At 50.0% G+C, this 17,112-nt stretch overlaps 1 protein-coding gene across 3 annotated transcripts in view; it reads left to right on the top strand.

The window, feature by feature from the left end:
- Window positions 1-17,112, top strand: part of Bicdl1 (BICD family like cargo adaptor 1) — an 87,642-nt gene that overhangs the window by 60,676 nt on the left and 9,854 nt on the right. For 2 of the 3 annotated variants that reach the window (XM_052167530.1, XM_052167531.1), the window contains exons 3-7: window positions 1,320-1,436; window positions 4,219-4,365; window positions 10,937-11,116; window positions 12,019-12,237; window positions 13,478-13,621. In XM_052167530.1, the coding sequence (XP_052023490.1) occupies window positions 1,320-1,436; window positions 4,219-4,365; window positions 10,937-11,116; window positions 12,019-12,237; window positions 13,478-13,621 (807 nt within the window). The remainder of the gene's footprint in view (window positions 1-1,319; window positions 1,437-4,218; window positions 4,366-10,936; window positions 11,117-12,018; window positions 12,238-13,477; window positions 13,622-17,112) is intronic. The other variant, XM_052167532.1, reaches the window with a different exon arrangement.

The following is a 17,112-nucleotide window of genomic DNA, read 5'->3' on the forward strand; positions in this document are numbered from 1 at the left end:
CCTGGTCTGTGGCAGCTCCTTTCCTTCTCTCCCTGCATGTATTCCACCTCTGAAAACTGAGCACTCGCGGAGATAACACAGGACAAGTCCCCACAATCCCTGCCTTGGTATAGGTTACTATTGGGACTTTTAGGTAAAAACAACAGCTACATGTTTGACAGTGATTGAGAAACCTAAAACAAGGTAGCAGGTGCATGCCTGTAATCTCAGCACTCTGGGAGGCAGAGGCAGGTGGATTTCTGAGTTCGAGGCCAGCCTGGTCTACAGAGTGAGTTCCAGGACAGCCAGGGCTATACAGAGAAACCCTGTCTCAAAAAAACCAAATCCAAAAAACAAAACAAAACAAAAATGCAAGCGAGTGCTGTTGAGGACTCACCTTTACAGAGAGGGCCTCACTGAGCCTCACCAGACACCTCAACAGTGTCACTCCACCTTCTCTGAGAATAACTCCTAATTGTTCCAGAACAGAGTGATCTTTCCCTGGAGCTTTCCTCATTCCAGTCGCCTCAGGGAGATGGCAGCAGGTGTTCTTGCTTTGCTTTGTGCCTCTCCTCTCTACAAGGTAGCACGTCTGGCTTCTCATGCTGGCATCAGGCCCTCATGAGAGGTTCATGCATGACCAGGTAGACATTCTTTTATAGCACTAGAGAATAAATAGACTAGGAAAGAGGACCCCCAACCACAACCCCACGCAGTACCCAGACAACTGGAAATGGCAAAACTGTCCTTAAGAATTAATGTTCAGAGCCATCCCATACATGATGAGGAGCTCTAAATAGCATTCATGTTGAAGAGAAATGATGTAACAACAGACAATGATAAATAATGTCTGTAGTGATGGCTGAGGAGATGGAGCGGGTGATAGAGGAATTCCTGAAGGGACTGATTACAAATCTTAACACTTAGGACTGATGCAGGAGGATTGCTGCAAGTTCAACCCAGCCTGGGCTACGTAGTGAGGCCTGACTCAAAACAAACAAAAGTCCAAGGCAGAAGGTAGTACAGCCATTTTATATTGTATATGTATGTTGTAAAATACCGAGACTTTGTTATTTCTGTAGATAGTCACTGAGCGTCTGTAGACAGGATGCTGCTGGTGTTAGCTAGCATTCGAGGGCCTACTTGCTTCTGAACCTGTTTCCGCTGGTCAGTGAGGTAGCCTCAGACCTAGGCAGTCATTTACAGGGAAGGGGAAAACCAGCAGTCACCCTAACGTTCTGTGGGACACATGCAGAGAGACACACGTGACGTGAGAATCACAGCAAGCTTCCTTCACACACTCCCTCTGATCCATTCTGAAAACAGCTCGTCTCTTGCAGGCATCTGAAGTTGAGAAACAGCTCTCCATGCAGGTCCACGCCCTCAGAGAAGACTTCCGGGAGAAAAATTCATCCACCAACCAGCATATCATCCGGCTGGAGAGCCTTCAGGCCGAGGTGAGTGAGGCTTCTGCGTGGCCACACTTGAAACTGTGCACTGGGTCTTTGGATAAAGAGTCCTTGAGCTTGGGAATAAACCCCTGCTCTGGATAAAAAGTACTGAAACGTCTAAAGAGACGTTCCTGTGAGAACTTAAGTGGGAACACCTGATCCTTGCTCCTGTAGGTAGTCTGTTGTCTGGAAAAATAAAGCTGTTGAGAATTACAGCTGAGGGAGTTGAAATACTGAATGACCTACTTTTTACTGAATAGTTCCTACAAGAAACAGCCTTGCTAGCTCCACACAAAAACTGGGGAAGAAAATTGTCCCCTTCATTCTTCTTGGGTCTAGCTCACTACACCACCATGTTTCAGGTATCATACAAAGAACTCTCGGTGCTAACTCACCAAAAACCCCACAGCGTAGAACAGAAACTCCTGTGTTATAGAAGAGAGTAGCAGCAGGTGCTGTTGAAGAGTTAATAATGAGGATGCTGTGTATGATACCTGAAGCATAGTGAGTGGCAGTGTAACCTGTTCAGGCCAGGGCATGGCAGCAAGGGTCTGTGTCCCTGGCTGGATAGAACAGGGGAGGAAGAAAGTAGCGATGCTTGGGGAGTGGCCCTGTGAACAGTGTGGGGTCCGCACACAGCAAGAGTCACACCAGCTGAACGGGGGCTCTTCCTAGGGCAGGCTCCCACCTGATCCACTCTAGGGACCTTCATCCCTTTGGCTAGTGAGACTGAGAAACAGTGTGGAGACAGACAGCAGGAGCCCCTGTTCTGTGATTAAGGGATCAGCCAGTGTGCTCAGTCCAGAGATACCTTCCTTCCCTGCGTCATAAGTGACCTGAGGATGTTTTTCCTAAAGTCTGTCAATATCTTCTCTTTTCTGCCTCCTATTCCCCTCTTTCCTCCTTTCCCTTGGAATTCCTACCGATATTGAGCAGCAGGTTCTTGAAGTAAGTAGAGATTGCTCCAGTGGGGTTCGGCATGCCTGTCTGTGACCATTTGTGTGCATGACTTGCCATCCAACTACCCTGCCAGGCGCTCACTCCTTCAAGTCGCCTGCCTTCCTCTTCGCTCCATCTGTTCACTTTCTCTAGTCCCTCAGGAACAAGTTTCCCAGGAATGTTTACTGATAGATTTGGTGACAAGTTTTAGGGTATATAGGGGTCCAGTGAGGAAGTTGGTGGTACCCTAATGCCAAACTCTGACTTTGTCTAGTGACACTGTTGTTTGAAAGGCTAAGCTGTGAAATAATTCCTTTTAAATAAGCAACTTCATAAAACCAGGAAACCTAAGTGTATCTTAAGGGCCAGTTATGTATCAGAATCCTAGTGCCCATTACATTACTGGACCCTGGGAAACAGACGACCACGGGAAGGAGAGTTGAAAGGTCAGAGGGCATGTACATGAAAATCCCCTTTGCATGGGTCAGCCTGCTTCAGTGAGAGGGACAGTGGGCCCATTCACCACAGGGGCTTGCTCCTTTTGGTCTCTTCCCCAGGTGTACACTTGAGAGACAATATTTCTTTGTTTGGACAGACACCCGATCTCTCTGGACAAAGGCCATATACCTCACTTCCCCAGGGCAGCATCCTATCTGATTGATTGGTGGCCAGTGAGGATCTGTGCCCTGAGCACAGCTCTAATGCAGAGTGGGAGCAGCCAAGAGGCTGAGGGAAAGGAAAGCCAGAGCCCAGAAGACAGAATGAACCAGTCAAACACTTTAAACTGTCCCCTAGAAAAGTGCTGAGTTTGGTCCCCAGAGTTTACACAAAGAAGAGCCTTAAGACATTCTCAGGTTAGACGACAGAGAAGGTCAACATCTGGACCATGGCAGGGAGTATTTACAAGCATGCAGGTGACGAGAGATCATTATGTCAGGAAACTAACATAGAGAAGCAAGATGGGTGATGACCTTCAGGACCCCAGAGGCCTTCCCTTCCCCCAAAGCCAGGGCTACTTGAGAAAGCTTTCTGGAGCCCCCGGGCACAGCGGTGCCCAGTAGCAGGCATTTCTGGACTTGAGGAGCATTGGCTGAGCTTCCTCACAGCAAACCTGGAAGCCAGAAAAGCCTAGGCTTCTCTCTCCTCAGCTTTCTCCCTGACACTGAAGAGAACGGACATACCTGACAAGAGATGCATGTGTCTCGGCACTGACTTCAATGTGCAAAAAATTCAGCATTTTCTCATAAGGGAGATCGTTGCTTCTTTTCACAGATTACTTGTTCAAGTTGACCATGAAGCCACTCTCTCATTCTTTCCTGGGCATGGGCCCATGTAGACACTCTACCTTCTTTTCCCTCCTGGCATCTCATTAGCCAGGGCCCAGGGTCTGAGCTGGGATGGTAGCACTGGGGGAATCAGGGGATCTGCAGTGGGAAGAGAAGGCAGAGAGCCTGTTTGCAAGAACACAACTCTGAGGGAACTTCCTGGTGCTTGCGACTTGAGGAGTAGGCAGATCTGGTGCTGCGCTGCCAGGCAGGGCTGAGGGCAGACAAGGTGGGGCCTTCTCTCACTTATCTCTGGAATTTACCGAGCACTGACTATCCTTCCTCCGCCTGGCAGCCCACATGCTGGCTTCCCTGGGCTAACTCCTACCCCTTCCCAGACAGCTTTCTAAAGGGGAGGGCCTTTCCCTTCAGCCCAGGATTGTACAGCTCTGTTCTCCAAGACGAACCCCAAGTCTCTGGGCACAATATCCAGAGGCACACACCTCCTTCATATTTGGGGCTAGTCCCTCCTCCTGTGCTCCAGGTAGAATTCTACACCATCCTGTGGCTCTCCGTCTTTTCAGATCAAGATGCTGTCGGACCGAAAACGGGAGCTGGAGCTTCGGCTCAGTGCCACCTTAGAGGAGAATGACCTGCTTCAGGGGACTGTGGAGGAGCTGCAGGACCGCGTGCTGATCCTAGAAAGGCAGGGCCATGACAAAGACCTCCAGGTACTGGACAAAGAGGCTACTGCATAGAGCCGGGGCCAGGATACGGTTTGGGGGTGGGGGTACTTAGCCAAAGGAAAGGCCCTGAGGCCGGCACCACCGACCCTGAGATCTTCCCAGGGAACTCCTGCATGCCTGTAGCTGGGTAACTGTTCTCAGACCATCCCTTCTGTGTGCTCGGAGCCGCTGGTCCTGGAGCAGTGCCCTCCAGTTCTTTGTGGGCAAGCTGAGTCTCCTGACCTAGCTCGTTGGCATTGGTGAAATCTACTAGAAGGTTTCAAAGGGAGCCTCTGGATCCCTGGTCTCAGCTCCCAGTGTCCTCTGCTGTTGCCCAGCACAGGGATTTAGTTGCCTGGCAAAAAGCAGAAACCAAGAACCTTCCCAAGAACCCAGCGCGCACACTTCGCTTCTGCCTGTTGCCAGAGAGTACACAGGCCAACCCTTCAGGACCTAAGTGATGCGTTTTACCCTCCCTAAGAGAAACTGCTTCTTAATCCTGTTCCTAAGCCTTACTTGGGAACTGCCACTCGGCTTTAGTTGAAAATTCAAGCTTAGACTTGGAAGAAATAACCTCCAAAACAGAAAAATCATCTCCTAGTCTCCCCAGAAATATGGGGCAGTATCTGTTCCCAAGGTGCTTTGCTGGGCTGTGCTGGTTCTGTAGAGTAGGGGAGAGCATTATTTCCCTCTGAGTAGGTGGGGAGAGTACAGTGGGTTGTGCTGGTATCATTTGTGGGGAATTGGTTGGGCAGGTAATACTTGAATGCCAGGTGAGTCTCTATCAAAGACCAGGCCACAGGCTGCACTGGGCTCAGGGGAAAACTGTTCAGAGGTTCTGATGTGGGGTGACATTCTAACCAGCATGGTGCTGCCTGCCTATGACCTAGCACTTGTGAGGCTGAATGAGGAGTTAGAGTTCAGAGTTGGCCTGGGCTATGTAGCAAGTTCCCGACTAGGCTAGGCTGTATTGAAACTGTCTCAAACAATAAAAGAAAACACCTTCTGAGTCAGTCTGGAGTCCAGTAGCAAACAGCCCTGGTCCTGCCTCTGTAGCTCAGCTGGCCCCTAAGCAGTTCGCCTCTACAAGGGTCACTTGGCAGGTTTTTAACCCCCTTGGTGATTTCTGTTCTTTCAATTAATAATTTAATTGTAGGGCTTCAACAAATGCTGACTAGAAAATGGGTCTAGGTGTAGTTCTATTGCTGGGAGCTTAACCAGAGAGCATAGACCCTAGCTTCTATCTCAGGACCACAGAAAGAACGGAGGAGGGAGGGGCCGATAAGGTGATGCTGTTCCTAAAGCCTTCCAGCAGGTTTTGAAGTAGAGAAAAGTTTAAGGTTGCTGATGATAAACATCAGAGAGTGCTACAGGTCACTTTCTAGTGAGTGGAGAGCGTTCGTATACTTCTCTAAAGCCTACAGAAAACAAATTTATCCAAAGTCATATACCAAGTCCTTGATACAGTGGAGACGAGAACCCCTTACATACACACCTGAGATAGCTGCTGTGCCTGTTGCTCCGCTGCCCTTGCAAGCCCTCCTGTCCCAGCCTTTGAGCCCCACGAGGTCCTCTGAGACAGTCTAGAGAGGAAAAGAACGACAAACCCAGAAACAGCCCTTGCCGAAAAGAAACTTTGAGCCTAGCATGAATTTTCAAATCAAAATTATTTCTCCTCCCTAACTGGGAACCTGGAGATGAGGGAAAAGACCAGAACCATTGGAGCCCTCAGGTGCTGCCTGGCGTAGGCGGGCTATGTCCTGTCGAGCAAGAACCTGAGGTCACACACTCATACAGGGCTGCCAGCAGGGCAGGACATTCTACCCTTTTGTGGAGAACCATATTTGTTCACCTTTCCTACTTGTGTAGCTGTTTCTGTCTGTGTCTTCTGTATATGTAAAATCTCCTTGTCACTAGTTACTAGTGTCCTCCAGAAAGCCATCACCAAGATGGCCTTAACTGACAGAAAAAAATCCAGCTGACCCAGGTAGACTTGCACAGTCCTAACCCAGATTTGTAAAGTGTTGAGTCAGTGGCCCTGGAATGTGTTTAATCCCTTGATTTTAAATCCTCAGATAAGGGCGGGTAGGAGGCTGAGCAGGCAAGGCAAAGGCCTCTGTCAGCAGGAGGGCCCCTTTGATGTGCTCTACTGGTGACTGGTCCTGCTGTCAAAGTGTGTGTGTGTGTGTGTGTGTGTGTGTGTAAATGTGGAGGAGTGTGTGTGTACACATGGAGGAGTGTTGTGTGTGTTCAGTAGGTGCACATGTGGGAGAGTGTGTGTGTTCAGTAGGTGTACATGTAGAGGAGTGTGTGTGTGTGTGTACATGTAGAGGAGTGTGTGTGTGTAGGTGCGCATGTGGAGGACTGTGTGTGTGTGTGTACATGAAGGAGTGTGTGTGTGTGTGTGTGTGTGTATGTGTGTTGTATAGGTGCACATGGCATGGTGCACATGTGGAGGTCAGAGAAGAATCACCTTCCAGCACGTGGAGCCCCAGGAACAAATGTAGGGCACCAGGCTTGGTGACAAGAGCCTGCGCCTGCTGAGTCTTTCCCCCCCTCCCACCCCAAAACAGATTTTTAAGTCACTGATCAAATTCAGCTGTGGTTGTTGTTTTTGTTCTAAGGCCTTATAATAGGTATTAAAACTCACTGCTTGCTTCAAAACAAGCATTTTGTTTGAGATGGGGTCTAAGGTTAGTCCTGGGTAGCTTCAAACTTGATGGGTGGCTGGAGCTGGCCTTGGACTCTCATCAGGCCTCCTGTCTCTCAAGTGCTGGAGTTACAGGTACATACATCCAGTCCTGGCTTTGCTAAACCCAGTAAAATACTTGGCTTTGATCCTCAGTAAAGAAATCAGTTGTCCTTCTGAGGGCCACTCAGCCTGTTACAGAAGTGTATAGGGCCTGACCCTGGCAAATGGGTGGGTTTCATCAGCAGACAGCAGCCCTCTCACTGTGCGGTAACTCATAAAACACATGTCCTGGGGACTAGACCGCCCTGACTCTGGCTCTGATCATGTACAGTTAAGCAAATCATGTTCCCTCACACTGTCTCAGCCCCCCAACCTCCCAGGTCAAGAGAATGCCTTCCTCACTGCTGCACTTCAGTGCTGTGAACTTAGACTTAACCGCAGTGTACTAATAAGAAAGCATTTCATGTTATCCTTTTCATACATAGGAATACACTGCCGTCTTTCTTATACAAAGATACTGGCTTTTTGTTTTCGTTTTTCTTCTTTTCTGTTTGAGGCTGAGTTCTTTGTCTAGCTCTGGCTGTCTTGGAACTCACTCTATAGACCAGGGTGGCCTGGAACTCAGAGACCCACCTGCCTCTGCCCCCTGAGTGAATGCAGAATTAGTGGTCTATGTAGCCACGCCCATCAAGATATTATTTTTACATTACAGGATTTCTACAGTTGCCAGACTCTTCCTTGTTTTGATTTGATTTCTCTGCACATCTGTCCAGGTGGTGAATCAGTCACTGACCAGAGAATGAGGGCACCTCCTGGCCTTTTGTTCTCTTGCTGTTACAGTTAATTACATATCTTTGAGTGTGCATGAGTAATTGAACTAATTGTGTCCAGTGTGTAAGAACTTGTATTTAACCGAGGGAACATCTCCTGCTGAGCTGTATGTGGCATTTCCTACAGAATAATCGTAAAGCATTTGGTCCTTAGCTGCTGCTTGTGACTGTGCCAATGCTTCCTACAGACGTCTTTCTATTCCGTGACCCTGGCTGCTTTTATTTTCTTTCTCTCTCCTTCCAAGTTTTCCCACAAAGCAGGCCTGGAGGAGGTCCCACCGTGGCAGCAGGTGTTGCTGGCCCAGGACAGACGGCAGCTTGCCAGGCCCCATCTTCCTGTCAGCAGCTGGGCTCCAGCCTTCCAGTCAGGGCTTGTTCAGGCCACCAGCCAGCCAGTCCCTGGCAGGGATGGGTTCAAGTCTCTGAAGCACTGGCTCCTTCCATGAGCACCAGAGCTCTTGAGTAGCCACCGCCCACCCAGAGTCTGCAGGAGACTTAGTAGAGTCTGAAGAAGGCAGCACTGCGCTATGTTTCCAGCCAAACCCTGGCTGTTGAACTAATGGCCACCTGAATCTGGGAAATGACCGAGTTGTATACCACTACAGCCCGCTGATTGCTTTCTTTAATGAAGCAGAGATGGCTCCAGAAAGATCATTTTCTAAAAGAATAAATGTAAATCCCAGGAAGTTCTTCACCCACACTAACCCCTAGGGAGAAAAATCTGTGTGTGTGTGTTTGCTGGTCTGTACACCAGACACTAACAGGAGATCTTAGGGGGCAGTGGTGGCGGGGCTCTGGCCCCGATGGAGTGGTCAGGGAGTTGAGAGAGGGGAGTTGGATCGAGGCAGCCACTGCTCCCGTCTGCAGCTGCTGCTACTTTAGAACTGCAATGGCACACTGCTACGAAGCGGGCAGGCTGGTGTGAGCAGGGAGGGTGGCAAGTGAGGTGCAGCGGCTAGGAACCAAGGTCAGGGTCACCTAGCAAGAAGTGGCCGTGGTGGCCCGGGGTGAATGTTTCAGGAGAGAATTCTCTTCTCCAGGAATGTTAACAGCTTTTATTGGGAGAAGCTCTCAGACACCCTTGATGGAGTAATTCTCACACCTTTATTCCTTCTAAATGGGTCTTATATACACTTTGGGGTGTGACAGCAAATGCTGTGTGATGGAGCTTGGGGCGCTGCCCCTAAGTGACTGATTGTGATCCTTTCCATGGGGTGCTGTGGTCACATGACAGGCGTGGTCAGGAGCAGGTGAAGCACTGCCCATCCTCTGGCATGAGGTGCCAGGGCTTCTGAATCCACTCAGCCTTACCAAGTTTCCTGGCATGGTCCACTGCCATGTGTGTGTGTGGGGGGGAGAGCAGTGGACACCCGAAACCTGAAATTGGTTTTGGTAGTCTTCCTCAGCCTTCTCCTTATTTATTATATGTGTGAGTGTGAAAGCCCATTTGCCGTGGAATACATAAGGCTTAGAAGTCAACTTTTAGGGGTTGGTTCTCCCCAACCCCACTGCGGATTCTGGGGATCTAATTCACATCTATCAGACTTGCATGGCACGTACCTTCATCTGCTGAGCCAGATTACAGCCTCTGTCTCATCTTCTTAATAATTATTGTCAACCTTTATTTTATGTAGATGGGTGTTGTGTCTGCATGTCTGTATACCATGTGCATGCAGTGCCCTCAGGGGCCAAAAGAGGGCATCAGATTCCATGGATTAAGAGTTACAAACGGGAGGCAGAGGCAGGTGGATTTCTGAGTTTGAGGCCAGCCTGGTCTACAGAGTGAGTTCCAGGACAGCCAGGGCTACACAGAGAAACCCTGTCTCGAAAAACAAAACAAACAAACAAACAAAAAAAAAACAGTTGTGAGCTGCCATGTGGGTGCTGGGAATCGATCCTGGGTCAGCTGGAAGAGCAGCCAGTGCTCTTAACCACTGAGTCATCTCTCTAGACCCCACCACTTTATTGCTTGAGACAGCATCTCTTACTGGTCCTCTCATTTCGTTGGGAACGGACACTTCAGAATGGAGTTGCCAGATCATTGAAGAGTTCATGTTTAAAAAGAGTTCATTTAAAAAGCTGCTAAGGAGGGCCAGCAAGATGACTCCATTAAAAGCCCTGACCCCATATGTGTGTCATGGCAAGGTCATATCCATCACACACATCATACATAACACACAGGCTTGAACCATAATAATACAATTTAATTTTTTTAAAGGAAACTGCGCCACCAGTGATGCAGTCCCTGTGGCCCCATTGCTGCGGGGTTAGTTTCCTACTCTGATAATGCACAGCCATGGCCACTGCCCAGCTCTGCAGCATGAGGACCTGAGCTCCACCCCTAGTAGGACACTCTTGAATCCTCCTGAAACCTCGGGGCTCACCAGCCAGCCAGCCTAGTCAGCAATCCCCCAAACCAGTGGAAGCCTGCCTCAAAACACAGTGGTTCCCCAGGAAAGTCACCCAGGGTTGAGGCTGAAGTAACCCTGAGTTACATAGAGAGGCTCTTTCATAAGAAGGGAAGGATAGGAATTTAAAAGTACCAAAATCTGTGATATTTAAAGTAACCATTACTTCATAATGCCATACTTTTCTCTCTAAGACAGTTATGTAGCCCTGGCTGTCCTAGAACTCACTGTGTAGACCAGGCTGGCCTTGAACTCACAGAGATCCGCTTGCCACCCAAGCACTAGGATTAAAGGCCAGCACCACTATATCTGGCATAATATTTTTTTAAAAAAAATCAAGATACAAAACCTCTTATGCTTGATTCACATCTTGAAATCTTTGGTTTTGTTGTCACTGCTGTTGAGACAGTGTCTTTTTTAACTACGCTGTGTGTGCCTTGAGTCTTTGGAATCACTAGGTTCTTCCATTAACTTTTTCCCTGAGATTTCTGAAGGACTGGGGTTGAATACTGACTGGATACAACCTGATCCATGTTCCTCCTGCCTCTCCTCTGCAAGTTGTTGGCATGTGTAGCCACGGGGTCAAGTCCTGGGCACTGCTTGCTGCCGTGTGGCTAAGCCTCTCAGCCTGTCTTTTCTTCCTGCAGCTTCACCAAAGCCAGCTGGAGCTCCAGGAGGTCCGGCTGTCCTGCCGGCAGCTGCAGGGCAAGGTGGAGGAGCTGACAGAGGAAAGGAGCCTGCAGAGCTCTGCAGCGACCAGCACGTCCCTGCTGTCAGAGATCGAGCAGAGCATGGAGGCCGAGGAGCTGGAGCAGGAGAGAGAGCAGGTGCTCATGTCCCCATAGTTGCTGTGGGAGTTCCGGTGGCCACAGGCTGGAGTGAGACTCCGCACGGGTCAGCCACTAAAACCTGGAGCAGAACGGCCTGAGTGCGGCTTCCTCCTCAGTCTCTCCCCTGGACATCTGGGGTGACCAGAGTCTGACCCTGCGGTGCCATTGCCTCTTTATGCCTCTATCACCCCTCTCTTCCACCCAGGCTCTGACTCCAGCCCGTAAGGCCCTCATATGTGACAGAGGGCGAGAGAACAGGGAATAAGAATTGATAATAGGCAGTGGTGGCGCATGCCTGTAATCCCAGCACTTGGGAGGCAGGAGGATTTCTGAGTTCAAGGGCAGCCAGGGCTACACAGAGAAACCCTGTCTTGGAAAAAAAAACATTAAAAAAATTAAAAATTAAAAAACAACAACAACAAAAAATTGAGAATAGCATGTCAGCAGCACAAAGAAGGCTGAGGCAGAGCAGTTGCAGCAGGCTAGTTCCAGGCCAGCCAGGGCTGTATCATAATCTCTAAAAGAATTGAGCGGTGTGTGTGTGTGTGTGTGTGTGTGTGTGTGTGTGTGTGTGTGTGGTGTGGTGTGTGGTGTGTCTCCCACGCCTTTATTTCCAGCTCTCAGGAGACAGAAACAGTGGATCTCTGTTCAAGGCCGGCCTGGGCTAGAGAGTAAGTTCTAGGACAGCCAGGGCTACACAGAAAAACCCTGTCTCAGAAGGGAAAAGAAATGAAAGTCTAAGAAGATGTACTAGCTCCAAACTATTATTTAAGATGTTTTTAAAAAAATGAGACCCTTGCTCCTAAAAACAGGAATTCAAGTGCCTGTGTAGTGGCTTGGGTAGTAACTGAGCAGGTCCTTTCTAGAGTCTGTAGTGACCGTAGCACTTTGTGACACAGCTGAGGCTGCAGCTCTGGGAAGCCTACTGCCAGGTCCGCTATCTCTGCTCACACCTGCGAGGGAATGACAGCGCCGATTCAGCCGTGTCCACAGACTCCTCCATGGATGAGTCCTCAGAGACCTCGTCCGCCAAGGACGTGCCTGCCGGCAGCCTGCGCACTGCCCTCAGCGAGCTCAAGAGACTCATCCAGAGCATCGTGGACGGCATGGAGCCCACGGTAAGGGCGCTGTGCCTTCAGTGATGCAGCTCTGCCTCAGTGGTGCACACTGGAGGAGGCCTGAGCTGGGGCCTCCATCAGGACTTGTTGCCAGCACCCTGAGAGTATTGAGTACTTCCAGAAACCAGGAAGTCGGGCTTCTGTGGTCCCCTTGCTCAAATGCCCTGACAGGGCTTCTCAACCTTCCTAACGCTGCGACCCTTTAGTACAGTCCCTCATGTTGTGGTGACCCCTCAACTGTAAAGTTATTTTCATTGCCAATTCATAACAGTAATTTTGCTAGTGTTGTGAATCGTGATGTAAATACTTTTGGAGAAGGAGGTTAGCCCAAGGGGGGGGGGTCGAGACCCCCAGGTTGAGAACCATGGCATGGTTGTGCCTGTAGTTCACCATGTAGTCACACACAAGGCACTGGTGGCAGCCTTAAGTTGGAAGGTTTTGCTTAGAAATGTTGTCTAGGTCAGCTCGCCAGTTGTTCCTCTGTGGCTGGCCCTGAGAGGATAACAGCGAGTGGGCAACATTTAAGAACTAGGGTTTGCCAGACATGGCGGCTCACAGGTCTAACCCTGCACTCTGGAGGTAGAGACAGGCAGAGTACTGTGGCTCTGAGGCTAGCCTGGTTTACACAGTGAGTTGTAAGACAACCAGAGTGCATAGTAAGACCTTGTCTCAAAACAAACAGCAAAAACCCTAAGGCTTTTGTCTAGGAAAGTCTCAGCACAGAAGGCTGAGGAGGTGAAGAAGACTCTGAGAATCCCACACAAGGCCTCATGTGGGAGGAAGAGGGATTTTCTTCTGGCTCCCAGGGTGGCCTGTCATGTCCACAGAGTCAGGATGAATTTCTCCTTGACTTCCCTCCCGTCTCACCCTCCCACAGAATAGTTACGCCTTTGTTGTATTAGAGGCAGTAAGATGAAGGACAGATGTTTCTGACAGGCAGCCTGGGTGGTTTGTAGAGTGGATGGTAGGAGGCCAAGTCCTGTGGGATAGGGGAGATAGATGTCAGTGCTGTGTACAATTCACAGCATGCCACTGCTTCTCCCAAAGCTTGAGATCAAAACGACCTTTTACAGGGTAAAATTAAACACGAGAGTCTCTCTCCCTAGGCCCCACTTGCTGGCCTGTGTCATCCTCTCCGCCTGTCTGCCCTTCCTCTTCATCTTTCCGTCGTCCTCCGTCACTCTCCAATAACTGTTGCTTCCCCCTCCTTCCCCACTACCTGCTTGCCTCTCTCTGTCAGGGCACCCGGAGGATGGATGACGAGTCCTTAGAAGAACAAATAAGGCAGACCAGTGAGGACTCAAGAGCCCTGAGGGAGCTCATGGAGGGAGAGAGGGGTAAACTGAGGCAGAGCCTAGAAGAGCTGCAGCAACTCCACAGTCAGGTGAGCACCCCCGTTTCACAGTGCGGACAGTGTGCACAGGGCCCTTACCTAAAGCGCCCACTGTGTGAGCCGTAGCTCTCCACCCCATTCCAGGAGACTGGGACCCAAACTTTTGAGGAGCTGACCACTGAAGCGACGTTGCCTAGGCTGCTGTGGGAGCTGTCAGGTTAGGGAATAGTTGGTCTTTAAGGGGTCAGCTTCGTCCCTCTGGGAGCCTGTTTTCAGCTATGGAAACTTCTGTTGCCCTTACTGTTCTTTCTTGTTTGATCTCTTGTGGACACTAAAGGACATTGCTATTCTGATCAGAAAAATGTTAAAGAACTTAGAAGCTTTTGAGGTCTGTCCTGAGACAGGCTTCCTCTGCAGCAGACCCTTGTGCAGCAGTGACAGCTGGGGAGCTCCTACAAATAGTCCCACGCACACCCCGCATCCTGGGCCGGCTCCCACCCTTCTGTGTGGGATTGACACACAACTTTTACCTTGGTAATATGTTCTTACACTTAAGATGCCTTCATTATAAACCCTTGTCTCTTCACTGTCCTCTTGAACGAATATGGGGAGGCCCACCTCCAAGCCATTACTACTCTTCTGTGAAAGGCCAGTGAGCAAGGATGGAGGTCACATCTGTGGCTTGCTCCTGGCCACATACTAAGGACTGGGATAAGTAGCCCAAGGCATGCTCCTACTTAAAGTCTACCATCCTCAGAGAGTGACTCAATCTTAAGGACAGATCTTCTAAACTGAGGGAATAAAATACAAGAGACTGTTGGATCCGGAAGGTCTCTGAACAGGTCGAGCTCAGTGGGGGGAGTGTGACCAGCAACTGCAAGGCTCTGCCTTTAATCTCCAGCACTCCCAAAAGGAAAAGAAAAGCTTGTGTAGCCATCCCCTGAAGTCGGTGGCACATGCATGTGATCCAAGCACTTGGGAGGTAATGGCAGGGGATTAGGAACTCAAGGCCACCCTCAGGCACATAGTTCACAGCCAGCCCAGGCTACGGGACACCTGTCTCAGTGTTCTTAGATTAAGGCTTGTACTGTTGGTAGAGTGGTTTGGAAATGGGTTTTATTTACTAGCCTTGAACTCCTGGGCCCGGGAGATCCTCTTGCCTCAGCCTCCCAAGCATAGTTCAGCCAGTGCTCCTACTTACTAAAACAAGTGCTTGCTTATTAATGTTTTGATAATTTTCTAAAAATTTTACTTTGGCTTTTTTGCTTATCAGAGTGAAAAATTAAAACCTCCCTGGAAGGCATTATGTCATTGAGAACACAGTTTAAATATAGGTTGTCCAGAGTTTGGAATGGAACTTTAGGAAGCCATCTCTACTACATAAATTGATAGCCAGGTATGGTGGTGCATGCCTTTGATCCAGCACTGGGGAGGCAGAGGCAGGTGGATCTCTGTGAGTTTAGGGCCAGCCTGGTCTACACAGTGAGTTCCAGGACAGCCAGGGCTGTTACACAGAGAAACCCTGTCTGAAAAAGAAAGATAAGAAAAACACAACAAAAGTTCAGTTGGTGGTTGGTTTAGTCCAGTTCCTGTGAGCTCCTTTCAGAGAAGTGTAGAGTTGGACCCCTCGACCACACCTGATGTGATAATACTCATGGGAGTCACACTAGCACCCAAGGTAGGGATTTGGGGTTCCGATGGACTTCATAGTCTGGGATGACTACTAAAACAGCAGCAAACACTGAGGCCGGGCTGGCCTCATGCGGGGTCAGCTCTCGTATGAGCACCATATGAGGCACCAGGCCGACCAGCAGCAAGCACGTGTGACTGACAGCTGTGTGGAGCACCTAGAGTCTCACGGTGTTGGGAGGACAGGCAGGACTATCTCCGTGCTCCTTGGTGGAAGGCACGGACAAGGTTAGCTGGGACTGAGAGTCCAGGAACAGCTAGACCAGAGGTTGAGCCTCACCCAGTCCGTGATCTGGTCTCCAAAGCCCATTGCTTTCTCACTTGGGAACGTTCTTTACACCCCCGGGAAACTGGGCCAGAAGTCGGTGTGGGCGGGCCACATGCTGCAGCCTCAGAAACTAACCAGACTTTAAGTAGAAGAGAGCAAATTATTTAAGTGCTAATTATCTGAGGCAAATCTATAACCAGCATGAAGGGTTGCCTGGCGCCCACCACCCCTTGGCATCAGTGAGCACAGAGCAGCAGAGGGACCGGGTCTTCAGGATTGACTGCAGAATATAAAAGCCAAGCACCCAGGGCTGAAGAGACCGCTCAGCAGCTGAGAGCATGTGCTGCTCTTGCAGAGGACCCAGGTTCACTTTCTGGCATTCACGTGGTGGGTCACAACCTGCTATAACTCCAGTTCCTGACACTCTGTCCTAATCTCCGTGGGCCCCTGGCACACACGCGGTACACATACCTACAGCCAGCCACCTTCAGGTGCTGGCAGTTTTCATGTAGTGTGGCTTGAGAGCAGGGTACCTCATGTGTGTAGTGGGCAGCTTCCATACCAGACATAAAAGTCATGAGGTCCTGGCCACTGCGCTCCTGCACGCTCCCCCTTCATCTTAGCTCCTCACTTGCTCTGCACAGTGACAGAGGAGCTGTGCACACTCTCGGGTGTGTCACTCCAGCTTGGCCTCTGTCTGGAGGACCCCTCTCCCCCCACCCCCAACCCACCCCCACCCCCACCCCCACCTGCTCAGGCCTCCGCCCTGCCAGTTGCAGGGCAGATTTCACTTCCTCCTTAGTATTCTCTTGATCTCTTTCCGGGACCTCTGCTCCGCCTTACTGTGGTGACTACATCCTCATGTTATCTTCCAGTAGTAGTAGTCACCGACCCCATAATGACCAGCGCAGGTGCTAACTCGGGTTTTCTGGAGGTCCTAGCAAAGGACCGAGGCCACTGGACAAAGCTCTAGCACAGAGACTCAAACGTGGCTGAAGGGAAGACCAAGCCACGTGGCTTTAAGGGTGGGCTCAGAAGTGCTGTTTAGTGAGGAACTCTGTGGGGTGTAGTCTAAGTGCACACATAGACAAGCCAGATCCAGCCTGAGGGAAGGGAGGAAGAGGCAGCCACAGCTGCAGTCAGACCTTGCAGTGGGACCCGCACTGCAGTTAAGCCTCACCAAACTCATCGAGGGAGACGGGGCAGGGACATGGTGCTCCTTCAGTCTTTGGGTTTTTCCTGATTTCTACAGCCCTTCCTGAGCAGTCAGCTAGTGGGCTCTAGCTTCTAAAGGTTTTCTAGACCACGGTGGAAAGCTCTTCTGGAGTTTTGTTTGACACATACTAGGTGTTGTTTGGTCCTGTCCAATATCATGCCCAGCATGTGGTTTCAAAACCTGTCCTCAGTTATCCTGAAGACAAAGCCACACTCCTTTGAGCTGAAGAAGTTTGTCTTTACCACATGCTTTCTAGGTCATGGGGCAGGCAGTGAGACTGGCACAACTGCTGGTGCCCACAGTGAAGCCAAGCTCTTCCCAGGTCCCTCTACCTGGAGCTAGACGCATATGCAAATGACAGTTTGCAGA

This window comes from Apodemus sylvaticus, chromosome 22 (genome assembly GCF_947179515.1).
Source record: "Apodemus sylvaticus chromosome 22, mApoSyl1.1, whole genome shotgun sequence".
Classification (NCBI taxonomy): domain Eukaryota; kingdom Metazoa; phylum Chordata; class Mammalia; order Rodentia; family Muridae; genus Apodemus; species Apodemus sylvaticus.